Source organism: Protopterus annectens, chromosome 11.part0 (assembly GCF_019279795.1).
Source record: "Protopterus annectens isolate FY-2018-M chromosome 11.part0, PAN1.0, whole genome shotgun sequence".
Classification (NCBI taxonomy): Eukaryota; Metazoa; Chordata; order Ceratodontiformes; family Protopteridae; genus Protopterus; species Protopterus annectens.
Window position 1 is genome coordinate 1,113,206,426 of NC_056745.1, and position 27,516 is coordinate 1,113,233,941.

Here is a 27,516-nt window from a genome sequence, read left to right on the forward strand (position 1 = left end):
AGTACCCTAGATAGCAGTAGAAAGGGTGAAAAAAACATATAGGAGCATTCCTGTCAAGAAAAGAAAAAGCCATCTGTCTTCCAGGACTTGTTGCATGGAGTCCCAGAGTAGAATCTTGCCAGCTGATTGTTCAGACAGGATGAAAACAGGTCTTCTTCAGGAACTTCCCACAGATTGATCAAATCTTGGAAGACTCCCACTCTAGTTTCCATTTGTGAGGGTGTCCCCTTATCCTGCTCAGCTTGTCTGCCACATAGTTTGCTCTGACTGAATTAGGATGCATGCAGAGTGATATTGTGTTGTGAAGCTATATCCCAAACTAACATGGCTAGCCTGCAAATAGGGTATGACCTGGTCCCCCCTTGCTTCTTGAAGTACCACATGGCTATGGTATTGTTATTACAGACAATACCACATAACTTTGGTATTGTCTATAGCGACTTGAAAAGGTCCTGAGGACCAAAGATGATTCATAAGTTTGAGTGCCTTGATCATGGCAAGCATCTCTTTATATTCATGTTCTTGCATCTGTCCTTGGTATCCCACATACCTTGCATTTGTATCTTTCCTTAAACTGCTCCCCAAGCAATGTCTGAGGTGTCTATGACTACTGGCAATGGACAAGGGAGGGAGAAGGGGAGACCTCGGTTTAAGGATATTTGCTGTCTCCACCAAGTGATCTCCCTTCTGATAAACCCCAACACTGGGATTTGAAAGGATAAAGGATTTTGGTGCTGGGACCAAAGAGATTTAAGATAGCATTGTATCTTTCTCATGTGGAGTCATACCAGGGGTATCATGAAAATCATAGATGCCAGGAGCCCCAAAATCCTGTGGTGTTCCCTCACAGTGACCGAAGTCTGAGTGGAAAACCTTAGAAATAGATATCTCTTTGAACTGAGGTGTCTAGATGACACCCCAGGAACTCAATCCTGTGTGAAGGAGTCAAAAAGACTTTTGAATTTTATTTTGAATCCAAGCTTGTGTAAGAAAGCTCTCACCCAAGTGAGAGATTCTTGACACTTTGAAAAAGTCTCTGCAAAGATAAGCAAGTGATCGAAATATGGAAAAATGTGGATACAGTGTAGCCTACAGTGAGCTATAACTGGAGCTAGACACTTTGTTAATACTGTTGGTGCAGTCTTCTTTCGGCTTTTTCCCGGTTAGGGTTCGCCACAGTGGAACTCCGGTCCGCTAATGACTGGTAGAAGATTTTTACGTGCTGAGTTACCAGCTGTGATGCACAACCTTCAATGAAGGTACGCCCCTTCACGCATGTCTCCACATAGAAGACACTTTAGCTGAGAATAGAACGGACAACATCTTGCTGTGAGTCGACAACGCTACCGCAGCACCACCACCGCAGTACACAGTGAATAGTCCAAAGGGTAAGGCAGAGAACTGATACTGTGATCCAGACACAAAACCTTAAGAAAGGCCTGAAGTTTAGATGAATAAGAATTTGATGAAAAGAATCCTTCAACTTTAGTAGTACCAGAAAACTTGAATGAGGAAGAAGAGGTAACAGGTTGTGGTGTGACAGCATTTTGAACTAGGGAAATATCATAAGCAAGTTTAAGAAAGAAAGAATCAGAAATTGTCTCCAAGCATTTTCTTTTTTGGCACTAAAAACATCAGTGAACAAAAACTTTTTCCAGCCTGGAAAGGAAGAACTTTTTCTGTTACTGCCTGTGACAGCATGTGATGAAGGACAGGTAAAACTAAAAGAATCTGGTCTTGTGGTTGAGGTATTACCTCTTGGATAGGAGGAATTTCCTTCCACTGCCACGTGTAACCTTGATGAAGGATCTTCAGAACCTACTTGTCTAAAACTATCTGTTACCAAAGAGAAAAGTGAAATTTCACCAATATCTAGTTGCCTGCAGGACAACGAGTTTGCATTGACAAGAACCTCCCCCAGAGTTTGTAAACCAGATACTCCTGACATTATTGTATATTCTCACTGCAACTGTTACCAGCTTGGTGGATATGGGTAGACCAGTGAACCAACCTCAAAACTTGTGGATATGGGTATCCTGAGGCAATGTAGAAATTGCCTCATGTTTACTGACAACCAGCTAATTCTCAAACTGATAAAGTATGTGACAGATGTATTTACACCATGTCACTGGAGGCAGAACTCTCACATAAAAGCACTCCTAATGTCAATCAGGTTGTCAATAGTACATGTGCTGCACCCATCACACAAAGTTCAAAGCAAACACATGGATCCACATATGCTAAGGCACTTAAATGTAAATTTACTAAACCTCAAAGTGCTCCTAGATGAAGTACATATAAGAAATACTCTCAGCAGCCCCAGATGCGCTCTTTCAAAACAACACCCATATCAACACATCTCATGAAGCCTCTACTTCAAAGTACACAAGGCAAGCCACCAAACAATCCAACATTCTGGTCATTGGAGATTCCATTGTGAGACACACTGATGTCTCTCTCACAGGCTGAAGAAGGAGAAAGTTACGGTCAATTGTTTATCAGGGACCAGGATCTGCCACATTACACATGCACTCAGGTCATTGGGCCACAAGTAGAAGTATGACACAGTCATACTCCGTGTGGTTGTAAATGACCTGAGAAGTATCTCCATAGAGTATATGAAGAAAGGCATCATGGAGTTCTCAGAATACGTGTCCCAGACTGGTATGAGCCCAGCTTTGAGAAGCATTTTACTTTCACTAAGGAAGATACCACGATATGAACAAAAGATGACTGACTTTCATACTTGCCTTAGTTTCTGGTGTCATTCAAAGGGTGTGTAATATGTGTCAGCATGGAAGGAGATGGTCAATAGACCACGCTGCTTTGACAGGAATAGTCAGCACCTCTCCTCTCTAGGCTTTTGAATATTAGTTAAAACATTGTCCTCCCCTGTCTTACCTTTTTTAGGCAATGCCAAACTGAAAGTGATTTTGGCATAAATCTAAAGGTAAAGTAAGTGCTTTCGTTTACTAAATTAAGCAAACTTCTTCAGACAAATACACCAATACAAATGAATTCTTAAATACTAATGACATATGACATCATCACATTTTTTAGTTTTTAAATGTGATGATGCCATATGTCATTAGTATTTAAGAATTAATTTGTATTGGTGTATTTGTCTGAAGAAGTTTGCTTAGTTTAGTAAACGAAAGCGCTTACTTTACATTTGTGGCTTGGAGTGTTTCTTTCCTCATTTGGCTGTTTTGGAGTTTATTCGTTTTGGATTTTTTTGATAAATCTAAAGGTGTTACTGCTGAATGCTAGGAGTCTAAACAAGAAACTCCACTCCCTACTAGCTCTCCTCACCCCTGAGAATGTAGACATTTGTGCAATCACGGAGACATGATTTAAAGTCGAGAAGATCACACCGGCAGTGCAAAGCTATAATGCCATCCACACATTTAGACCAGCTGCTACACAGACAAGGACTAAAGGTGGAGATGTCTTTGTTTACATAAAAAATAAATATACCTCTAGTTTGATCAAACAGGATAATGCACTTGAGCTTCTCCATGTTCAAATCACAATAGGCAAAATCCCACACCACTTTCTTACAAGCTATAGGCCCCCCCTATGACCCAGGAAGCCCATAACATGCATTTAAACTTATTGTAAACATTCATCATCCAACCCAATGCCATATTCATGGGTGACTTTAATCAAGAATCATATATGACAACCAAGCACGCAGGCACAGAGATTCCTTTCCTTTGTAAACAGAAGCTCCCCGGAACAGATTGTCAGTATGCCAACCTGGGGCTCATACATACTGGATCTGGTCCTCACTAATAAGGGAGAATGCTGCACACCCCCTAGTGCAATGCCTTTGCTGGTAAGGTCAGACCACAAAACAGTCTCATTTGAAGTAAAAATAAAACCTGGAACCCCAGCTAACCCTGGAATGTTCACAAAGTACTCTAAGGCTAACTTCCTACAATTAGGTGATGACCTGGCAATATTTCAAGTCCCCACAAACCCTGGAAACACTGCTGCCTATGCAGAACTGTTAGAGACAACAGTACCCACCAGGAAGAAGTGCAGTACAAACTCAAAAACAAGCTACACTGGTGGAATCATAGTATCAATAGGTTGTAAAACAGAAGAAAGAAAATCATGGCAAAAATTAGGAGGTGCAGCACCCAGTAGGATAAAAGCATGCTCATCAAACAAAAAAAACAACTCAGAGGAGAAAAAAGACTACCAAAGCCAAATTTGAGGTAAATTTGGCCTCCCAGGCAAAGGACAACCACAAGACATTCTTTGGCTATGTCTGCAACCTCAAAGACAATACATAATTGTGTGCAGAGCTCATTGTTAATGGAGCCAACTATACTGAGCCAGAAGATGTAGCAAACCTACTGGCAAACAAATACATCTCTAGCTTTACCTCTTTCTCCCCATCAAACCTCTGACAGGAAATACCATCAAATATAACTTCCCCTACTATCACTAAGGAACAGGTTCTCAATGCTCTGTCTAAGGCCAAGAACAATGTATCAATGGGCCTGGGCAGTATCCTGTCAGGCCATCTGGAATTGTTATTTAACTATAGCCTCCAAACAGACTTTGTGCCCCACAAGCAGAGAACAGCAACAGTCATCCCTCTGCACAAAGGTGGGCCATCTACAGACAATGGAAACTACAGACTCATAAGTCTCATTGGTCTCATACATAAAACCATGGAAGAATTATCATGGAAATGATCAGTAGTGACACAGGAAACCTCCAGAGTCTGCAACCAGTCCAGTTTGGTTTCATCAATGGCAAGTCGTACCTACTCAACTTGGTGGACTTCTTTGAGAAGGTCACCAAAGCAATGGATGAGTACAAATGGTCCACACTGCCTACCCTAATCTGGTCAAGGCATTTGACATAATACCCCACTCAGACATTGTTGCCAAACTCAGGAGGTTAGATATAAACCCTGATGTCACTTAGTGGGTAGTGGATAGCCAGCTAGCTCACAGACAGGTCCCAGGAAATTACAATTGGGGAGTCCACCTCAACAAAGAAGCCAGTCACAAGTGACGGCTCTCAGGGATCGACCTGGGACCACTCCTTTTTTTTATATTTACTTTTCTGAAGTCAAGGCCAGTGCTAAGGGTCTCTAGCTGACTAAAATTGCAGATGACTGCAAATTAGAAGCAGTCATAGAATCCCTCACCAATGCAAATTTTCTCCAGAAAGGGCTGACACAGACAAATGACTTGTGTCAGAGCCATGGACTCAAACTACATGTCAAGAAATGCATAATACTATCCATCAGGAAGTCATTGTCCCCTGGTTACTATCGCATTAACAACCCACCCCCAAGAGTTGACCTAGTAGTCAGGGACATGAAGAAACATATATAGAGTAATCTAGCCTTGACCATCACATATCTACAGTAATCGGAAAATCATTCTATGTTGTGCAATTTATAAACAAAGTTATGGCATCTAGGTCCAAGGAGGACATTGTTCTACTGTATTAAGCATTCATCAGACCTATCATTGAGTACATTGCCCTACTGGTATGTACCTAACCAGGCACATCCAACAATTGGAACATCCACAGAGGTTCCTCACTAAAAGAATACATGAAGTAAGTAACATGCCCTATGCAGACTGCATCAAGGCACTATCTCTGTATTCTGTCTCCGACAAGCTGTTAGGAAAGATCTATGTCAGAAACACAAGGAATTGTCAGACCCCACCCTGATGGCCCTCCTGCATATCCACAAAACAAATAGCACCAGAATTACCTGTTCTAAAGACTTAAACCTTGCCTGAAATATAAATAGGACCTGCTAGAGACCGACAGATATGTATCCCAGAGACTACCCCTTTCTTGGAACAGTTCCCCTATCCATGTGAAGAAGAGTTCCTCCCTAACCCAATTCAAGTGTAACTTGGACAATTGGAAAGGGAACAAGAAATCCATCCCTGGCTTGGCACATATGTCTCCAATGCACACAGGCAGCCTGTAAATGATTCATCTCCCAAGCCTCTGCTTGTAAGTGTTTCATCTTCCAAGCACCTGCTTACATTAAACAAAGGTACTAGAACTTATCAGATATTTGGAATTTACAACAAGGTTTACAAAGATCCTTGTGGTCATTAGCTTATACATACCTATGAACCTATGAAGTAGAGATCAAGACTTTCTGGATGGGAAAAGGGGTTGCCAGGGTTGGAGAGGAGAACAAGGTCCCTTAAATAGTCAGTCTGATATGTTGGATTGCCCTGTTACATAATTTTTTTAGAACCCCCTTGCCAATTCTTCTTAAGCATCTGTTTTTCTGCATCTTCTTGAGACTTAATTTTGTTTTTTGCCAAAATTGAATGAGGGGGTTAGAGAATCCCTTAGAAGATTTGGAAAAGGAGGGCTGAAAATCTGAAGATATCCCCTATATTAGTTTACCCCTTTCATCACACTTTTCTTTCACCTCTGCAGCAGAGGGGCCAAAAACTAAATATCCAAAGGAGAATTTACAATCTCATTTTTAACATCAACTGCGAGGTTCTGAGAACAGTCAGACAAACCTCCTCAAAACTGTAAGGCACTGAGAACGTAGCCAGGCAAATCTCTTCAAAACAGTACCAGTGGCTATAGCCCTAAAATAAGTATCAACTGAGTCATACACTCACTGCAAAACTAAATATTGACTTGCACAATTGAAGAAACTAAATTATTTAAAGCAAATTTTCCTCCCACAAAGACACTGCAGACAAACATTACTCATACTTTCACAATTAGTCAAAACAAACTGAGCCTGACAATTTAAAACACTGAAAACTAAAGCTTCTGAAGCATTCACTGTTTTTTCATATTTATCACTGTCTTCCCACCCTTATCAGGAAGAGTAGGATTGGAATTAAATATTTAGCAGTAGTAGGAGTATCTAAAGCTATAGTTTCAGGGCCAGATTTGGGAAGAGTGTGTAAAAGCTTAAAATGACTGATGAGCTTTATATATCATATCTGCCTTTTTAGGGCCAGCTAGCTGACTATCAGGAAAATTACAGGCAGTGACACATATCCTCCAAAGCTGACAGAACTAGAGGAACAGGTGAAAGTTCTGGAAATTCCTTCTGTAATAACTCATAGTATTTTCTTAGGGACTAAGAAACCTCAGTGTTCACCCACTGAAAACAGTGGCACATTCTGGAAATTGTCTGAGAGAAAGACAAAATAAATCACCAAAGGAGTTAAAGGACTTCAAAGCACCAGAAATACAGTCCAAAAAGTAAAACAAAGAAACACTTGTGAAGAGTTTTTACTTGAAAGCTTTGGTATTTTATTAAACTTCTTTATCTGAGGACATTGGAAACACTGATGAAGAGTTTTTACTTGAAAGCTTTGTTATTTTATTAAACGTCTTTATGTGAGGGCGTTGGACTTCTTTGTTTTACTTTTTGGACTGTCTCAGAGAAAGAGAAATCCCAAAGGGAGAATAAGAAACTGAGTACTCCTCTGAGTCTGAATCGGAATAAAATCTGAGGAGAAAACCCTGTATCTGGTTTATAAGAAGGATCAATAGCTAGAACTAAACCCTGAGCCAGAAGTGGTGAATTACTCTTGTCCAAAGAAATCTGAGGACCAATAGATACAGGTTTAGTTTTCTGTTTCTTTTTGACAGGAGACATGGGGCTAACAGTGTTATTAATGGCAGCAACAGCTTTTCCAGGGATGGGCACAACATTCTGACAAAATAGGGAAGCCTTCCGTGTTCCCTTTCCGAGAACCGACAAGAGTAGTTCTCCATAATTACTGAGAGAGCCCCAAGTGGCTAAAGATGCTACACCAGAGAGATCCAGGGTAAAAAAATGAGTGTTCTGAAGTATAAATTATGGCCACTGCATAGTCACCTACCTGCAGTTGAGGCAAATTGCTAGCCTACTGTGGTGGTAAAAGCGGTTTGCTTAACTTTTTCTTTTTGTGGCTGGAAGAAGGACTGACTGGAACCAACAGTTTTGTTCCATGAACAAGCTAAACATGGTGTCTATTTCCTGAGGAAAATAAGCAGCAAAAGCTAATAAAAATGTAAAATCTTTACAAGTCACTTTTTTCACAGAAAAACAGAGGAAAAAGAACATTAAAACACTTAGCCATCCCAAAAAAGTAAAATAAACACAATTTCTACACAGGAAAATGTCTGTTTTAAACACTTTAAACAACATTTAAACTGGCAGGGAAAAATAACATAGTCTAGTAACAGTTCATTAAAACACAAATTCCTAGCTTTAAAATAACTTTCCTGAACATGACGGTGGTGTCAAACAAAACAACTTTTTTTGAAATGGAAGTTTTTTCCCCAAAGGGAAGTTATCTGCCCAGCAAAGGAACAACACAAGCCAACCGCACATCCTCAAAAGCCTCAGAAGAGCATACTCTTCGGTGGCAGGAAAGCTCTAAAGGCCTTGGCACCAAACCCTGTCTTTGTAGTCAGCTCACCTCAAGCAGAGCGATGGCTTGTGTATGTGGAAGGTATCCTGAAACTTTGGATGATGGCTGGATGTTATAACCTTGACAGGATATAATCCCATGTAGCTAAGGCTATTGCAATAGTGATCGATATGATGACCATCCTAGCCTTTGACCAACATATGTCCAAGGCAGTAAGAAAATCCTTCTATGTTGCTCAACTTACAAGTAAAGAAATGAAGTCTAGGTCCAGTGAAGTCATCATACCATTGTATTTGTCCCTCACCACACCCATCATAGGGTACAATGCTCCCTTCAGTATGTACCTGACTAGACACATGCAGCAACTAGAACATCTGCAAAGGTTCCTTACAAAAGGAATATAGCGAGTAAGCACAAGTTCCTATGTGGATCAATATCTCTACAACTCGGTCTCATACAGACTACAGAGAGGTAACCAGTGCCTGGAATACAAGGCACACTTGGATCCTGCTCTAATAAACCTTTTGCACATCTTCAGAAAAACAGCATCAGAACTACTAGATCCAAAGACCTAAATTTTTCTTGTGACATAAATGGGACATGTGGGAGAGACAGATATGTGTCTCAGAGAAATCCAATCCTCTAGAATAGGATCTTCGTGCATGTGAAGAAAAGTTTGTTCCTTACCCTATTTAAGCGTAACTGGGGCCAGTGAATAGGAAATCAGAAATTCACCCCTTGTCTGGTGCCTATGTATCCAATGGACAGAGGTAGTCAGTATTCCATGTCAAAATCAAAAAGCATTCACTAGATAAACATCTGAAATATGAAACATGTGGGTCAAATTTGAGTTGCATGGCTAAGCTTATAAAGGCCCTAATGGTAGTCAGCCTAGTTCATACCTATGAACTTATGAACCTCTGAAAAGTATGCACACTGAAAGACTGTATAAAAAAAACCTCAAAATCAGATAACTTTAACTGCTAAAACAGATGGGTTAAGTTCAGTTTTAGTCCACGGTTAATTTGAAACAACGGCTCACACCAAGCAGCTCCGTTTTTTGTAAACAAAACTACTTTTTATTAAGTGACTCTGATATCACACTTTCTTCTATCACATGGCTGCTATATTTTCCTAGGAAAAATGTTCATTTGGGGTTTAGCAATCAAATTATATTATCACAATTATATAAAATATATTAATGGAACGTTGCTTTCTTGAGTGCCATATTATATCAATATCTATCTACCTATCTATTTACACACACACACACACACACACACACACACACACACACACACACACACACACACACACACACACACACACACACACACATAAAACAATAGAAAATTTATTATTTTGAATTTCACTGGTAACCTAATATTGGCTATTAATAAAAAAAACTCACCATGTTAAGTAAATCCCCTTGCATTTGCTAGTACAGTTACAAAATTTAGCTTACAGCAGTTACAGTTATATGGAGATCATGATCCCACCTTTCCCGAAAAAAATTGTTGCCATGATGCTGGAAGGAAAACTTCAGCTTATAGTTGAACATCTAACTGACGAGTAGCAGTACAAATTCCTTCTGGCAATGGAACTGTGGATCGACCATCTATCTGTTTATTTTGGTGGAGTTGTGGCGGTTCATCAGTAGAATCCTTATGTTTTGTGCTCCTGAAGAAGGCATATTAAAATGTCTTATGGGAGATATTAAGACAGTACATGATTTGAGTGCCATTGATTTGTAATATCTGGCTCCTGTTTTTGCACAGTAAGGGTTGTGTATGGATTGCTGGTGTTAAATCTGATACATTCTTGTGGGTGCACGACTCCACCAAGGGTGTATGTCATATTTCCTGTACCTTTTTTTATTTTCATGATCAGGATTTCAAGGTGAAATTGGGGTTTGGGGACTATCCAGTCAGAGAATCTTGGGGGGTTGTATCACTGTTGTTTGCAAACAGCATTGTCTTCTTGGTTTGAGGTGTTTGTCGTCTTCATAATGCACTGCAGCAATTTACTTTTGAGGGTGAATATGCTGGAATGACACTCAGTACCTCTAAACCCAAGGTCTCTGTTCCCCTTTGGAAAAGAGTAGGTTATCACTCTGCAGGTGAGAGGGAGCAGCTATCCCTAATGGAGGACTGTCAATATATTGAGGTTTTTTTTTATGACTGAGGATAGAAGAGTTTGGAAATTTGAACTTCATATGTGTGTACTAGAAAGGAGAAGACAATTTGGTGAGGATGATTTGGGACAAACAGACAGACATGAAGAAAGCAAGAAGAAACAAGGGTGTCCAGCAAAGAGATGGATGAATTGTATAAAAGAACACCTGTGACACTCAGGCATGACTATCAAAGAAAGTAGGAGAGTGGCATTGAATCGCAAATAATGGAGACAGTTGAAAATGGGAAAAAGGGATTTGATGATGGTGATGATGATGCTGTGTGCAGCAACAACAATGGAAGGATTTGTGCTGGACTGTAAAGGTGAAGACAGGGCTGAATCATAGGCTAAATATCTCAGTTGGCTCATAAATCTATGCTATCATCCTCGCCTGTCGTCATGAGCTTTGGTAGTGATTGAGTGAATCAGTTCACACACACAAGAGGTGGAATTGAAGTTCCTTTGCAGGTTTTCCAAGTTAAGTCTCTGCAACAGAGTGAGGAATTTGGCCATCCAGATGGATCTTCAACCACAGATTCTACTGTATTGGGTTTATATTAGTCAGCTGGTATAGTTTGGGATTCTAGCAAGGGTGCCAAGTGGATGACTCTGTTGGAGGTGTGGCCGGTATGGCCCACTGAAAGAAGGCTCTTGGGCAGAACCATACGTTGTTGGAAAGATTATGTCTCAGCTTAACTGGAAATGCCTAGGGATCCCAGAGCCTGAGCTTGGAACTGTTGTCGCAGAAAATGAAATGGATGGTTGGATGGATGAATGGATGGGTGGATGGATGAATGGATGGATGGATAGATTTTCTGGTGAAAATTCCATAAACCTTCATTTGATTTTGCACCTGATATGTATATGTATATTTACATTTTTTGTCTTGCTTTTAATAGTTGTATGTATGTCATTTATGTAATTCATACTTGGAGAGTCATCAAAACTGAAGTCAAATTCCTTGTATGTGTGCATACTTGGCTAATAAATGTGATTCTGATTCTGATATTTGGAATATAGGAGACTATACCGAGGAAGACTATCTAAATGATGCAGCAGTAATACATGCCAAACGCCATAATGAACTGTTGAAGGCAACAGTCACTGATAAGTTGAGTGAGTGCAGGTAGGTGACAGTGTTGACAAGTTGGGTGTAGGTCAGCAGGAGACATGCAGTGTTCACCTCCCTGTGAGGGAGGCAGGACACACTTACTGAAAACAGCATCACACTGTTCTTAGCTCCTCACAATAGTATTTAGAAAACAATTAAATACAACTTGTTGACAACAATTTATCCTACCTACACTCTATCATGTATGCAGTGGTTTTGATATCGCTGAAAAGTGAACAGAGCTAATAACAGAAGAAATGAATGCTTGGTTGTACAGGCATGAATGAAATGTCTATTTCTATTTTAGAAGGCAGTGAGTTAAACAAATGGGTATTTGGCAAGGGTGGGAACAGTTAAGCAAGATATTTACATCTTCAAATGAATAAAACATTACTGTCGATTTGGAGGTGGGATAAGATGACAACAGTAGCCTAGCACTAATAAATGCTGCACTTTGGGTAAATTTAAATAATTTTTGTAGTTGAAAAGTGTGGACAAAATGGGAATGGTTGTGATGTACTGAAGAGATGAAAACAATGAAAAGAAGAACACCATTTTATTCCTGAGTGATGACGAAACAAGTATAATTTGAGCAGTAATAGTAATTTTAATAAACTGCATGTTTTGCAAACTTCTGTCCTGTAGAAAATGAGTAGCAGTTCTATCTGTACTTTAATAAGGTGCTTTCAAAATATACCACAGAAGTCGGTAACTTAAGTGCATGTAGTTGAATGTTTTGGTTGTAAAGGAGTTAGACTGGTAGAACAGCAACCACATTTTTTTTGTTGTGCTTCAGATATCTGCTTAATAATGCATGTAAGATATTGATAAGATAGTATGATACAGGCAATATGAAGTCACATTTGTCACTGTATTAACTATGTCTTGCTACATTATCAATGCCCTAACCTTTTTATCACATACACAATCTTGCTTATGTTATCTAGGCAGGTAGATTAGATAGGTAGATAGAGAGCTAGCTAGCTAGCTATATAGATGGGTAGATCTCTAAAGCATACACACAGCAGGCAGTCTGAGTCCACTCAATCCATCCAAAATTTCTTTAGGATGAACTGTGAACACCTCTGCCCTTTCCTTTATTTATTTATTTATTTATTTATTTTATTTCACATTTGTTAACCTGGTTAGTCCAACTGAGTTTGCAAACAAACCCATTTTCAGTGGAAACCCGAGGGGAAAAGCCCCAGAAAACATAAGTAAAAATAGAGTGACAGTATACAAATATTAAATAACAATCACAATGCAAAATAATTTTAGAAAAGAAAAGGTTATTAACTATTTGCATTGCATTAATAGTAAGCAATCCATTTTCAGTGGAGACCCAACAGGAAAGAACCCCAGCAAGCATAAGCAAAGATAAACAGACAGGACAAAAACTATTAAAAACAACACTGCAAATACGAAATTAATTATAAAGAGAAAAACAAAAGAAAAAAATTATGAACATTAAGGGTTGCACTGATAGTAGTGGACTAAAATTTATTACATATGAGAGTAAAACAAAAAGATAATCATTGTTCAAAAGAAGGACAATGTATAGATATTGATAGGAAGTGCGGGGAAAAAGATAGTGTGGAGAATGGGGGGGGGGTATAGTAGGGCTATAGTAGTAGAGCTGAGGATTTACGTGTTAGGGGTATCCAGTCTCCTGTGTGCATTTTAGCCTGCCTAGTGACTAGTTTGAAGACAAGTGTTTCAGTGTCTTAGTTTGAAGCAATAGCCTTAGAGTCTGTAAATTCTCCTCCACTGACATCCTGCAAATTAGCTTTAACTCTCTACTTCCTAACATATACTAAAATTTACTCATACTGCTCTTGCTCAAACTATTTTTTCTCTTATATTTTGTTCACGTCTTCAAGATTTGCTATTCACATTACTTATATCCTCCTGTCTTTCTTTAGTGGAATTGCATGCCTTCAAATAAGTCATCCTTGTTCTCCTTCTTCCTTTCTTATTTCTTCTTGCCAGAATCGGTTATTAAACCACTTTCAGCTCAGAGCTAGTATTTGTGCATAGTGAACATTGACTCAGTACACTCAGCCATCACTTTAGTATGTTTTTATTTTCCTTTAAAAGTGTCATTGCAAGCAAATAGATATAACAGTGAAGTCTACAGTTTGAACACTGGTCTGTGGGCTATAGTTTTATGGACATTTTAAATATTATGGCAGCCTAAAACAAAGAACTTTGTCTATTATAATTGCTCCTATTTCTTTGAATACAGCAATCCCAGTGGTACTTTCTCATTTAATGTGTTCCTTTTATCGTTTTTAGCAGTCCACTGTCTCCCATCCTTATGTTTATTTCTCTTCTTGTGTAACCAATTTTGGTTCTGAGACAGTATTTTTCCAGACAGCACTCCTGCATTCTTACCTTTTCTCATCATTTTGCTGATCTGTGGGGGTTGGGACCTTTGGACTTAGTGCTTAGAAACCTCTATATATTACACAGTTATTTAAACAGTTTTTCAAACAGTCAAGTGCAATTTATTACTGTTACCACCATTACTCAGGTAAAGATGATATTGGACCAACCCTCTTACTAAAACTGTGTCCTAGAGCAACAAAATCAAGACTTTCATCTACTAGCACAGCGTCCTTTTAAAGTGCATTGTTCCTTTTACTTATCTATAAGTACACTCTATCATATATGCAGTGGTTTTGATATCTCTCTATTTCTCTTTCTCTCTTTGCTAAGTTTTCAACCTACTTTAATTGCCCTCACTAATGTTCAGGCTCAATCCCCTCCCCTACCCTACCCCCAGTTCCCACCCACCTCATCTTACTCTACATTTATACTTCCATAGCACCACCCACATATTCCTCAAACCAATGCCATCAGTTCCCTCCAACAGAAAAAAACAATCAATTGAATTACTCCAAATAGTAACACCCACTCTAGTTTACCATCCAAGACTCTCTCTCTCAAACTGCCTTAATCCTTGTCCCCTTTAACTATCAAATTATATCTCTACAACTTACCCAGTATCCTCCAAATATGTTCTAATCTTAATTTACAACAAAGATAATACCAGGTTGAGTAAGCTGCCCCTAACTCGGAGTATTTTATTATACCTCGTCACTCTACTAACCTTCATCAGCAATTATCAAATTCACATTCTTAAATACCTAGAACTTTAAACAATCCTCACAAAGAATATCAACATCTACCTAGCCTGTCTTTCTTCATAACAGCCTATCTCTACAAAAAAATCATATTTGATTTATTTCTCTATAAATATCTCAAAACTAAGTATCCACATTTATGATCAAACACCACACCAAGACCAAAATATAACTGGCCACATTATTCCCTCTGTAAAATATTAATTCAAAACTTTAGCAAAGATATTCACCCCAGCCCATGTCACACTGTTCATAAACCATCACTTCCATCTCCAAAATAAACCAGTCACTTTATTTATTTATTTTATTTGTTTATTTTATTTTACATTTGTTGACCGGGCTAGTCTAACTGGATATATGTCCATTTTCAGTAGAGGCCCAGGGAGAAAAGCTCCGACACAAATACAGAGAAAAATAATGTTTAGGTTACAATAAAGTTAACATTGAAGAATACTAAAATACATTTTACAACACAATGGTTAATAACTATTTACAAAATATAGAACACGATATTCACATAAAGTCAATCATAGCAGTTTCTGGTTAACAGTTCTGCTTACATATGCAATTTGTTTGTGTCTTTCGGTTTTTCCCGGTTAGGCGGAACTCTGGTCTGCTAATGATTGGCAGTAGATTTTTACGTGCTGGCTTGCCAGGCCTAACGCACAACCTTCAATGAAGGAATGCCCATTCATGCATGTTGACACACAGAAGACACTCTAACTGAGAATGGAACGGGCAACATCTAACTGTGAGGCGACAATGCTACCGCAGCACCACCACCACAGTAAAGAACATAAACTCAATTAGGGAGCGGAGAGGGAATAGCAGAGGTGATAGGTTAGTCAGGGTTGCTGCAAGGGCATAACCAGTTTGTTCTGAGGAGTATTTTCAGTTTTTGTTTGAAGAGGGGTAGGGAAGGAAGAGAAGTCAGTTCAGTAGGTAGAAGGTTCCAGTTTTTCCCAGTAGTGTTTGAGAACAGAGAAACACCTGCCATGTTGTTTGACTTACTTATGCTAACTAACAATTTATTTAATGATCGTAAGTTAGTAAGATTTTTATAGGGGGTTATGAGGTTTGAGAGTATTGGAGTATTGTTAGGGTGGTTGAGAAACTTATGTGCAATGGTAAGTTGGCTATATTGAAGCTGATTTTGTAGTTCAAGCCATCCTAGTTGTTTTACATTCTCACAGTGATGGGTTCTGAAGGGATTACTAGTGGCAAATCTGGCAATGTTGTTATAGGAGGTAGCTAGTTTGAGAAGTTATGTTTTGAGAGATTAGTATAGATTGGTGAGGCATAAAGGAGTGTTGAGATTAGATGTGAGTGGGCAATAGTAGATCTTGCTACAGGAGTGAGGAAGTATTTGACTCTATATAGGGAGCCCATTTTTCTGTTAACTGTTTTTATAGTGTTATTAATATGGGAGTCGAAGTTAAGGTTGTTGTTTATAGTAATTTGAGGGAACTTGGTGGTAGCGTCAGGGGATATGAGGTTACCATTATTAGAAGTAACAGAGAAATCTATAGGTGTACACTTACGGGTAGGGGTAAAGAGCAGGAGCTTAGTTTTTTTAGGATTCAGGAGGAGGCAGCATTTTAAGAACCATGACTCTACTATGTTAAACATTTTCTGAGTTAGGGATTGTAGTTCAGATGAAGATTTGGCTGTGCAGATTATTGTTGAATCATCTGCATATTGTATACAGGTTGCATGAGGAGTAGCTTTGCAGAGATCATTAATAAAAATAGAGAATAATAGAGAACCTAGAATGGAGCCCTGGGGGGACACCTAGTGTAACTGGTAGGTGGGATGATAAATTATTTTCCCACATAACAGCTTGCTGTCTGTCGCTCAGGTAAAAGCTGTACCATGTACAGCTAGAGTGTCAAGAGAAAGTGATTTGAGAATATTTATAAGCAATGTGTGGTTTACCATATCGAAAGCTTTTGAAAGATCAATAAATAGAGCTGAAGAGTGAGCATTGTTATTGTGATTTCTGTTAATGGTGTCAGTGAAGGATAAGAGGGCTGTAGTGGTACTATGGCATGGTCTAAAGCCATGTTGGCTTTGTGCTAGTAAGTTGTGTTGTAGTAACTGGTCTAGAAGCTGATGATGAATGCATTTATCCATTATTTTTGCTAAGGGGGATAGTAGGGCTATAGGTCGATAGTTAGAATATTCATTGGAGTTGCCTCCTTTATGTAGGGGGATAATGTGTGAGATTTTCCAGATGACTGGGATGGTTCCCTCCTTAATGGTTCTGTTTATTAGGATGGATATAGGATAAGCTACTGCTTTAGCTGCTTTTTGCAGATATTGAGCTGGAATCTGGTCAGCAGAAGGAGTACAAGGCTTAAGTTTTAGAATGAGTTTGTAGATGAAATTAGTAGAGATGGGTTGTGAGCTGGAAATGGGGTTAGGAAGGCTGGAGCTGTCAGGGGTTTGCTGGCTGGCTAGAGATTGGATGGCTTATCACAATTTGCACACTTAATACATCTGAACAAAAAACAGAATCAAAATTCACCTTACTAAATACAAACCTAAGAAGTATGTGCAATAAAATCCATGTCATACATGGTTACCTTGCCACATACACTCCTGATGTCATCATAGCTACTGAAACCTGGTTAAAAAATAAAAGATAATGAAATGACCCCTTCAGGATACAATATACTTGGGCATGACAGACAAAACAAGCATGCAAGTGGTAAAGCAATCATATATAAAAATTCTCTAACCATGACCTTACTTCCACAGGAAATACCCAAATCTAACAATGCTGAACTTCTAATAACATTCCTAAAAATCAATAATAGGAAAACTATATGTTTTACAACAATCTATATACCACCAGGGAATAACATTGATACTGTTAAAAGCATACTGTATTGGAAATCCCAACAAATTAACCATAAAACTACAATACTTGGATGTTTAAATATAGACCTGCAACTCATAAATTCCACTACCCCCAGTGAATCCATAAACTTGTACAACTTCAGACAATTTATAACCACACCTGCTAGAATCAACAAAACTTCAGGGAGACACTCAACATTAGACTGGAATTTTACAAACAAACCAGACAAACTGACAAAAGTAGGCTGCTTCTCAGACAGCATAAGTGACCACATACCAACATATGCCATTAGTACTCACCATAACCTAGATTAACATATTATCTATAATCAAATATGAGATACAACCAATTTCAGCAATGATATTTTCAGTGAAACACTAAAACAATATAATTGCTATATACTTGGAACAATGCTGCTAGATACTGCTGTAGAACACTTTATTTAAGGTCTGTAAGAAGATTTTATTAATCTAGCACCAGTACATTATAAAAAAGATCAACCCCGCACCATGGCTGACAAAGGGAACAAAAATTGTGATAAAAAGGGATAAAGCCAGGAAAAATTGGCATAAAAATAGAACTCAGAATGCCTTCCAGCAATGTATACACCTTAGAAATTTTGCAAAACTCCATGTCAAAAAGGATAAGCAAACATACTATACCAACCTACAAGACAAACATAAAAAACAACCCAAAACATTTTTGGTCATCACTAAATAAGCTACTCTACCCAGGCAAGATCACCACTCCCTCTCCAAAAACAGACAATTTGACAGACTCTATCCCCAACAAGTTGAATTCCTATTTTATGCAATCAGTATTATCTCTCTTAGACACTAATACATCCGCCCCCTCACTCTACCCTTGTCCAATCAAGACCCCCCCACAGCTCTTCAATTTTTGTCCAGTACCAGCTTCACTCATAATGAAACTACTTCCATATCTATAAACCAACTACCATCAGACTACCCAAAAATGACCACAGAAGTCATAGCCTTCCTTGGGTCCATACTAATTCATACGTCCACTGCAGAAAGATATCAGTGCAGAAAAAAATCCTACATCATACAACTGCACAAAGGCAGCACATCTACAAAGTTTAACAGCTACAGCCTAATAACAATTCTTTCCACCCTTTCCAAAAATATTATAGAAATGTATCCATATGCAGCTGATGCAATATCCAACCTCAAATAACCTGGTCTTAGAAAAAGAACATGATTAGGTCCCAGCACAGCACCACTCCCGCACTACTAATTTTTCCAATGTAATAAATCAGCATAGAAACACTGGTCTGCTTGTGCCCACCATGTTCTTAGACTTGTCAAAAACATCTGATACTGTTTTCTACCAGCAAATGCTCATTCGACTCTCCTCAATAGGACTTTCACAATACTTTTTGTTGTGGTTTCTTAGTTACCTGTCTGGAAGGTAACAAGTCCTTAAATCACAACAAACCCACTCATCTTTTCAACCATTTACTACAGGTGTCCCTCAGGACTCTATCCTGGGTCCTGTCCTATTTGATATATTTATTAATGAGCTTCACACCTCCACTGACCATGCTAGCTTAGTTCAGTATTGAGATGACTCAACATTAATATGTGTGGCCTCAACAAGAAGCTCCAAGACATTACCTAAAAATCTTTCTCCGCTATAGAAACCCGGCTCAAAGAATTAAACCTCCTACTCAACCTCCCAAAAACAAATTAATGCTTTTTACCTCAAAACGTTGGCAAAATCAAAAAGCAATCTTTTACTATAAAGTCAGCAAATAATGCTGTCATTGAAACCATAACTCACAGTAAACTTCTAGGGGTTATAATAGATGACAATCTCAAATATGAAAAGCATACACTGCACGCCATTAAATCTACACACCAGAAACTAGGCTCCGTTTATAGGATCGATGGATTCCTTACAGATATTGCAAGAAAAATTCTAGCCACCACCTTCTTATTGCTGACTCTTTAAAAGCCAGTCCTATCCTAACAAACTTAAACAATACTCAAAGAAAGAAACTTGCCAGCTGCTACAATAAAATAGCTAAATAGCTAAATTTGCCACCAATCTCCCTCATAGGACCCACCATTGTCATAGCTTAAATCAATTAAACTGGCTTGAATTACACAGCTACCTAACATATTCTTAACTAACTACAGCATACAAATTCATTCATCATCCAGAATAATGCCCTGCACTACAAAACGTATTACTGCCCTACTGTCCAGCAAGGGACATTTGCTTTATTAACAAATTCTTATTACTTACAAATAAGTCAGATAAGGTTGCAGGAGACTTGCTCTACTCCCAATACATTGCTAAACTCTGGAATACTATCACAACTTAAATAAAGTTCTCTGACAAACTCAATATATTTAAAACCACTGCTTAAACCACACCTTAACCAATCCTGGTCCTGTGCGTGCTCATCAGAAGGTTAAGAATTTGTGTTCACCATACAATATTCTCCAAATACTCCTTAAACAGAATAGTATCAACCTCCCACTGAAATGACAGAACAATTTTTATACATAACTGCTGCTTGTACAATCCACTAAGTTGCATGTTGGCTTTCTATTTAGTATCTTCCACCTCTGCAAAATCTTAGAATATATAAATCTAACTACTGTTTGTGTATAAATGTAAATAGAAATGTAACTACTATGTGTTTAACTGGAACTTAGTATAATGCAATGTAAGCAAATGGAGCTTTTCTCCCTGGGTCTCCACCAAAAATGGATATTACCCAGTCAGACCTTCCCGGTAAACAAAGACAAATAAATAAGTAAATAAATAGACAGATAGATAGACCTTTGAATCTCACTACACTGATTTTTCCCATACTCAGAAATGCATACATATAAACTAAAGCAAAAAAACAAGGAAAATAAAAATGTAGATGAATGAAGACTTGGTAAAAATAAAATCTATCTCTAACAATGAGAAACAGTAACACTGTTGATGTTATCCTGGCACATATCAGCATATGATCATTTTCTTCTGCTTCTTTCAGGTCCTTCCCCTGGAGGTTGGAGACTGGCGTAAGAATGTGGAAGCCATGTCTGGGATGGAAGGCAGAAAAAAATGTTCGATGCAGGAGCTGCAACTGGGCAGTAAGTTTGCGTTGTCATACATGCATGCCACAGCTTTTCCATGCATCATGCAGTGAAAGTTCAGTCTTAGTAGGCAACTGAAAGGTGCAGCTTTTGTCTCAGATTATAAAAGCCTGCTTAAATGATGAATTATCTTATCTGACCACTCCATTTCACTTTGTTGTTCCATCACTCATTTCATGTTCTGTGTTATAAAGCCAGCACTTCTCCATTTAGAAAAAAAGCAAGATACGTGGTTCTACAGGAGGCTGTCAGTTGTAGTCATTTCACAGTATTAGGATTAGCTGCAAAACTTCACACAGGCACAATGTATTATGTCTTGTACAAATCGTGAAACAGCATGAAATGCCTGGGCATATCCTGTCTGTGGACTGTGTTCAGCTACAGGTGGATTAGTTGGTATGTCATAACATGCAAAGCTTGCCTTACCACATTAAAGAGACATTAACATAGTGCCACATTCCTTGAGGGCTATACTACAACTAAATAAAAGACATGTTTTTACTTGGTACAAGAAGAGGTCAGGGATGAGGTTCTGTTCTTACTTATGTTGCATCTTTTTTAAAAGCTTCTGAAGTAAATTTTTGATTGTTGACCTAAATATGACCAAGCCTATTTCTGAGAATTATCAAAGTTCTTGGATGGTCCTAAGTTCCTGCAATGCCTCCGTCCTGGAAATATCCCTAAAAAACATGTCCTGAATTTCTTGATTTTTTTTCTTAGTAAAGATTTCTATTTCTAAACACTTGACTGGACTGGATGGTGATCTAAACACTTGATTAATATAGTATTGTAAAATCATTAAAACAATATACCAAAAGTTAATAATTTGAAGTCATCAGCTTTTTATCACTCAAAAATTATTACAATCTCAGAGTGACAAATAATAAATTATTTGTTAACTAGGTAAGTGATCTGGTCCTAAGACTCTTTTTCCTGGATTTTTACTGCTAGTAATTCTAGTATCTGATTGGGTGCTGCTATTATTTCCTGTTGCTGATTTCTGTTGTATTTCCCTGATAGCATGTTTGATTCCTATAATATGTAACAATATAGTTCATGCAGTTTATATTTTCCCTATGGCAGAGGTTTTCTCTTTTCCCCTATTGTTGTGCTACAATGGAATTAGTCTTAAAAAAACGTTGTTTTACTCTTGTCAAGTACAGTACATAGGGAAGTTGTGTCGCCAGTTCTTTGTGACTAAGTAGGCCTTTGGGTATTTGGGCCTTGATCATACATAAGGGAAATCTATTTTCACACATGACCCAGGCCAAAATACAAATGTAGAATTTATGAACTATATGAGGTGTGACAAAGCAAACATATCAGACAGTAGCAATTAAATTAATAAGTTGGCTGATATTGTCACCTTCTGTTCTAGAAGAGGGCAGTGTTCAAACTTTTACAACTTGAAAGTGAAGGTGCTGTGCAGTACAGTGGCTCATGCAGACAATGGTAACCAGATGGTGTTTTGGACAAGTAGCTTTCTGGTATTTTAGACTGGTGGCCATATGGTATTTTGGAGCTGCTGCTGTCTGTTGTTTTGGACCATTGTCATCTAATATTTTGGACCAGTAGCCATCTGTTACTTAGTGAATGGTAATGAGGCTCTTATGCATTAGATAAAGAAATAAACTAACAGATTACGGTACTTATGTATTACTTTGAGAGTGAAAGGTCAGCAATTTTACTACATAATTAAGGGTAGGACAGAAGAACACTCTGACTGGAATAGTTGTTACTCTTGGAGGTCCAAGTCTAAGTCCTGAAAAGAATTAGTAATTCGTATGTGGTTTTGGATAAACCTGTTGTGTCTTTTAAAAGGGCCTTTGTAGTCTTGAGGAAGACTGTTTTGGCTCTTATAAGGGCCTTTGTGGTGTGGAGAGGTGGTCCTGAAGAGGATCTTTTTAGTCCTGAGGAGGACTGTTGTGGTTCTGAGAAGAACCTTTGTGGTGGATTGGTCCTGAGAAGGACCTTTGTAGTCCAACGGAGGACTGCTTTGGTTCTGAGAAGAACCTTTGTGGTGTGTTTGGTCCTCAGGAGGACCTTTGTAGCCCTAGCAAGGACTTTTGTGCAGTACCTGTCAGGTGGGAGGTTGGGTTGTACCCTTTTGATCTCCACCTGGGCAGTAAGGGATGGCCCTGTCATCAGATCTCATATGATCCTAAAAAGGACCTTTGTCAGTCCAGATGGGTCCCTAGGTAATCCTGGTAAGGACTGGTGTGCCCCCTTGTTGGTCAAGGATGGGCTAGGTGTGTTCTAGGTAGGTGGTCTTCAAAGGACTGGTGTGCCCCCTTGTGGTCCAAGGCTGAGCTTGTACAAAGGCCCTTTTAAGAGCCACAACAGGTTTATCCAAAACCACAGATGAATTAGTAAGTCCTTTTCAGAACTTAGACTTGAACCTCCAGGAGTAACAACTATTCCAGTAAGAATGTTTTTCCGTCCAGATATATTCCCACCACACAAGTGGTTTACACTCCAACAGGAAGCAGATACCACCCACTATTTTGTTGGTTTACTCAACATATTTAAGGGTAGGAATGAGGGCATTCAGTCACATTGCTTTTTTTATTTATACAGAAGTTAAGTGATCTGAAGGTCTGTAGCATATTTAAGTTGGTTTAAGAGTTTTGCCTATATCTCTTCTTATATGAGGCTTAAACATGAGATTGAAGCATACTGTCATACAATAAATGTGTGAATAAATACATTATTGCTAGTAAATATGCATAAGTGCACCCTTTTCCCCCAAAATAATGATTTCTGATGTTGTACTTTTATATCTTTGGCTTTTGTTAGGTCACTCCCATCTTTATTTTTCATCATGCCTATTTTTACCTCGGAGTTTCCCTTAATATCACCAGTTGTATTGACCACGTCTTCACTGTCCCATTCTGTTGTCTTCTTCCAGGTCCTTGCACTGATCATTTAAATGAAACTCATTATCTCTTCTTATTTTCTGAAACTCTGCATTCATTTTGACATATTTTTATCTCTAGTGCTTTTTATTGTTTTCCTTTCTACAGCCATTTCTAAAGTCTCCACAGACAGCCATTTTATAGGTTCATAGGTTCATACTAGGCTATCTGCCCTAGGGCATTTATAAGCCTAGCCAGAATGCATTTGGCTTTCGCCACCCATTTTAAATTAATTTTGCTATGCCCTTTTTCGAGGTTAGTATACTGTGCCTCTGTCTAACAGTGACACAGAAGTGATACCGGGGTAAACCTACGATCTCCCATCCACTCATCAAGATTCCTCTTGAAGAGAGTCAATGAGGGACTCTGCCTAACCTGGACTGGGATTTTATTCCAGAGTGAAGGGAGCCTCTGGATTATGAATCTGTCCCTCCAGCATGTCCTATTTATTTCAGTGCTGAGGTTCAAGTCTCTCGCGCGTAGCTCGATGGGATTTGGATTTTCTGAGGTGCAGCATGTCCATTAATTCCGGGTTGGACATGGCTTTATACGTCAGGCACAGATCGCCTCTGAGCAGGCAGTATGCCACTGAGTAGAGCTGGAGTTTCTTTAACCGGGCAGCATATGGCATCTGTTTGAGCCCTTTGATCCTCTTGGTGAGGTACTTTTGGGGTCTTTCCAGTTGCTGCAGGTGTCTGGTAAGGTACATCCCAAAAGGGGCATTGTACTCAATTATGGGCCTGATGAGGGATGAGTAAAGAGGCACGATGACCTCCCCGATCTAGATGTGAATCCCTTCATGATTAGGTAGGCTATATAAAATGTTTTTCTAACCACTTTGGCCACGTGGTTGTCAAATGAGAGATTGCTATCAACTTGGGTTCCCAGGTCCCTAATTACTTCTTCTGTACTTAATGGATTACCACCTATGTGGTAATTTGTGGGCACTTTGTTTTTGCCAAAGGGGATGACTATACACTTTTGGCATTTAGCTTGAGGCCATGGCTCTGGCACCAGTTGTCTGTTTCTATGAGGCCCTTTTGGAGGATGCTTGTGTCGGCTGGAGAGTCAATTATGGCGCCCAGTTTGCAGTCATCTGCGAACTTGGTCAGCCACAGTCCTTCCATGTTGGCCTGTACCTCCGAGAAATATATACCGAACAAGAGAGGTCCCAGGACTGAGCCTTGTGGGACACCACTTGTAACTGGTTTGGAGTCTGACATGGCTCCAGCAATTCTAACCATGTGGGTTCTGTCCTTGAGCCAGTTTGCAATCCATCTAGTGAATAGGGGTTTATATTTAAGCTGGTGAGCTTATCTATAATGCCCGAGTGGGGTATTGTATCGAAGGCTTTTGCGAGGTCCAGGTAGGCTGTGTGGACCACCTTCCCCTCATCAATGGCCTTGGTGACTGTTTCAAAGAAATCAACCAGGTTTAAGAGGCAGGATCTGCCCTTAACAAAGCCGAACTGGGTAGGATCCAGTGTCTGTAGGTCCCCAATATCTTTATTTATGATGTCCATGATGATCCTTTCCATAGCTTTGCAGACCAAGCTAGTCAGGCTTATGGGGCGATAGTTTCCAGGATCCGTTGAGGCACCACCTTTCTTGAGAGGGACCACTGTTGCTGTACGCCACTCTTTGGGCACATATCCTGTAGTAAGGCTGAGATTGAACAGTAGTTTTATGTTTGGGTTTAGCTCTTCTTGGAGTTCATGTAGGACGCAGCCCGGGACACCGTCTGGTCCCATTGATGCTGTGTTTTTTGCTTTGGAGAGGCCGGCTCTTACCTGAGCATCTGAGATGTCAGGGGGGCAGCACTCTGCTGGGATAGATATTTGCCCTTTTGGTGGGGAGGGGGAGTTTGTGCTGAACCTGTCAGCTAAGATGTTGGCAATGTCTGTGGGTTCAGTGTATTTTTTGTCATTTTGGACTAATTCTGAGCATATCTGGGAATTACCACCCAGGTTCCTAACATAACTAAAGAAAGCCTTGTGATTATCCTTAGTGTTCTATGCAATTTTTCTCTCGAAGCTGGCCTTAGACAATTTTATGAGTGCCCGTAGTTTTTTGCTAATACTGATCAGTGATGCCTTCCCTTTTTGGGATTTTGCTCTATCATTTAGTAGCTTCCTCCTTCTATTGTATAGTTTGTTTATGGCTGGGGTCCACCAGACAGGACGTCTGCCTTTGGAGGATTGGGTCTTGGTTTTATTTGGGATCGCATGATCCATGCATTCCTGAAGGTGTTCATAGAATGCGTTTATAAAGGATTCTGCGGTCTGGGCCGTATTTTCCACAGGCCAAGGGGCTTTGAAGGATTCCACATCAGTTTTGAGGAGTGTGAAATTTGCTTTAGAGAAGTTTTTCACTGTGGTTTTCTGGGCAGGGGGTGGGGTCAGGATGTGAATATCCAGTGAGATTAGTTTATGGTCTGATCTTACCAGTGAGGGATACACTTCTGGTCTGGAGCATAGAGTCCCCATGTTGGTGATGATCAAGTCCAGTATGTTTTCCCCTCTTGTGGGAGTGGTAACAAGTTGTTCCATAGCATTGGAGTTTATAAATTCTAGGAACCTTTGGGCTAGGTTGTTGGAGCTAGAGTAATGCTCCCAGTCTATGTTTGGGTAGTTGAAGTCGCCCAATATAATGGTGTTTGGAGAGAACTTCATATTTTCCAGTGTTCTCAGGAAGGCCGAGTGGCATTCCTGGGTTTGGGAGGGTGGTCTGTAGCAGGCTATAAACTGGAAGGCAGTTTTACCCACTGTTAGTTGCACATGGATAGTCTCTGATGCTTCGTGCTTTGCCACCAACCTGGAGGTGTGGGTATCTTTGATGAATATCGATACTCCCCCTCCTTTTGTGGTTCGGTCCAAGTTTTGGGGCCGAAAAGCATGGTATGAGGTATAACCTGGTAGCCCTGGGGTGATCTCGGGAGCCCTGAACCAGGTTTTTGTTACTGCACAGATATCGATGTTCTCCATGCTAAGGAGAGTTTCGAGTGCATGCATCTTGAGGTTTAGACTTCTGGTGTTGAGTAGCATTACTCTTAGTTTCTTATCCCTTGTGATACCTATGGAGGTGGGTTTGTCTTTTGAGCCTTGCCTAAAAAAGGCACTATGGGGTAGCAAGAGCCTTTGCCAATATCCGAAAGCCCAGGGGTGACAGGTGCAAGCCATCCCTAGTGAAGCATCGTGGCTTGTCGAGCATATCATCCCAAGCTGACAGGCATTGGATCCCCTTTGAATGACACCAGTACTTAAGCCAATTGTTGAAATTGACCATCTTGTCTTCATATTGTGGCATCATTCTTGGTGAGGGTAAGATGCTACTCAAGGTCAGGGTCATACCGGCCTGGGCTACATGCTCAGAGAGCTCCTTTATGTCTCTTTTCATGTAGTCCAGGGAGGTGCGTCTCAGGTCATTCACACCAGCATGGACAATGACTGAGTCATATTTGTACTTGCCTTGGAGTGACCTGAGTGCTTGTGTTATGTGGCGGATCCTAGCGCCCGACAGGCTGCTCACCGTGACCCTCTCCTTGTTCAGCCTGGTGAGCGGGACGTCAGTGTGCCTGACGATAGAGTCACCTATTACAAGTGTATCAGGTGTGTTGTTTAGTCTTAAGGGCTGTGACTGTTCGGACACTGGCTTTGTGAGATATGTGTTGCACGTGTTTTGTTTTGGGGTAGTGGTTGCTTGGGTGTCTGCTTTGGAGGTCTCTGCTGCTTAGGCAGATCTTTATTTACAGCCTCCGTGTATGTTTTTGTGTGATTATGTGTTTGGTTTGCTGTC

The 27,516-nt window shown here is 39.7% G+C and overlaps 1 protein-coding gene across 4 annotated transcripts in view; it reads left to right on the forward strand.

The window, feature by feature from the left end:
* LOC122815720 (troponin I, slow skeletal muscle-like) overlaps positions 1-27,516 on the forward strand; it is a 302,343-nt gene that overhangs the window by 258,511 nt on the left and 16,316 nt on the right. For all 4 annotated transcript variants that reach the window (XM_044088469.1, XM_044088471.1, XM_044088468.1 and 1 more), the window contains exon 9: positions 20,705-20,804. In XM_044088469.1, coding sequence (XP_043944404.1) covers positions 20,705-20,804 — 100 coding nt within the window. The remainder of the gene's footprint in view (positions 1-20,704; positions 20,805-27,516) is intronic.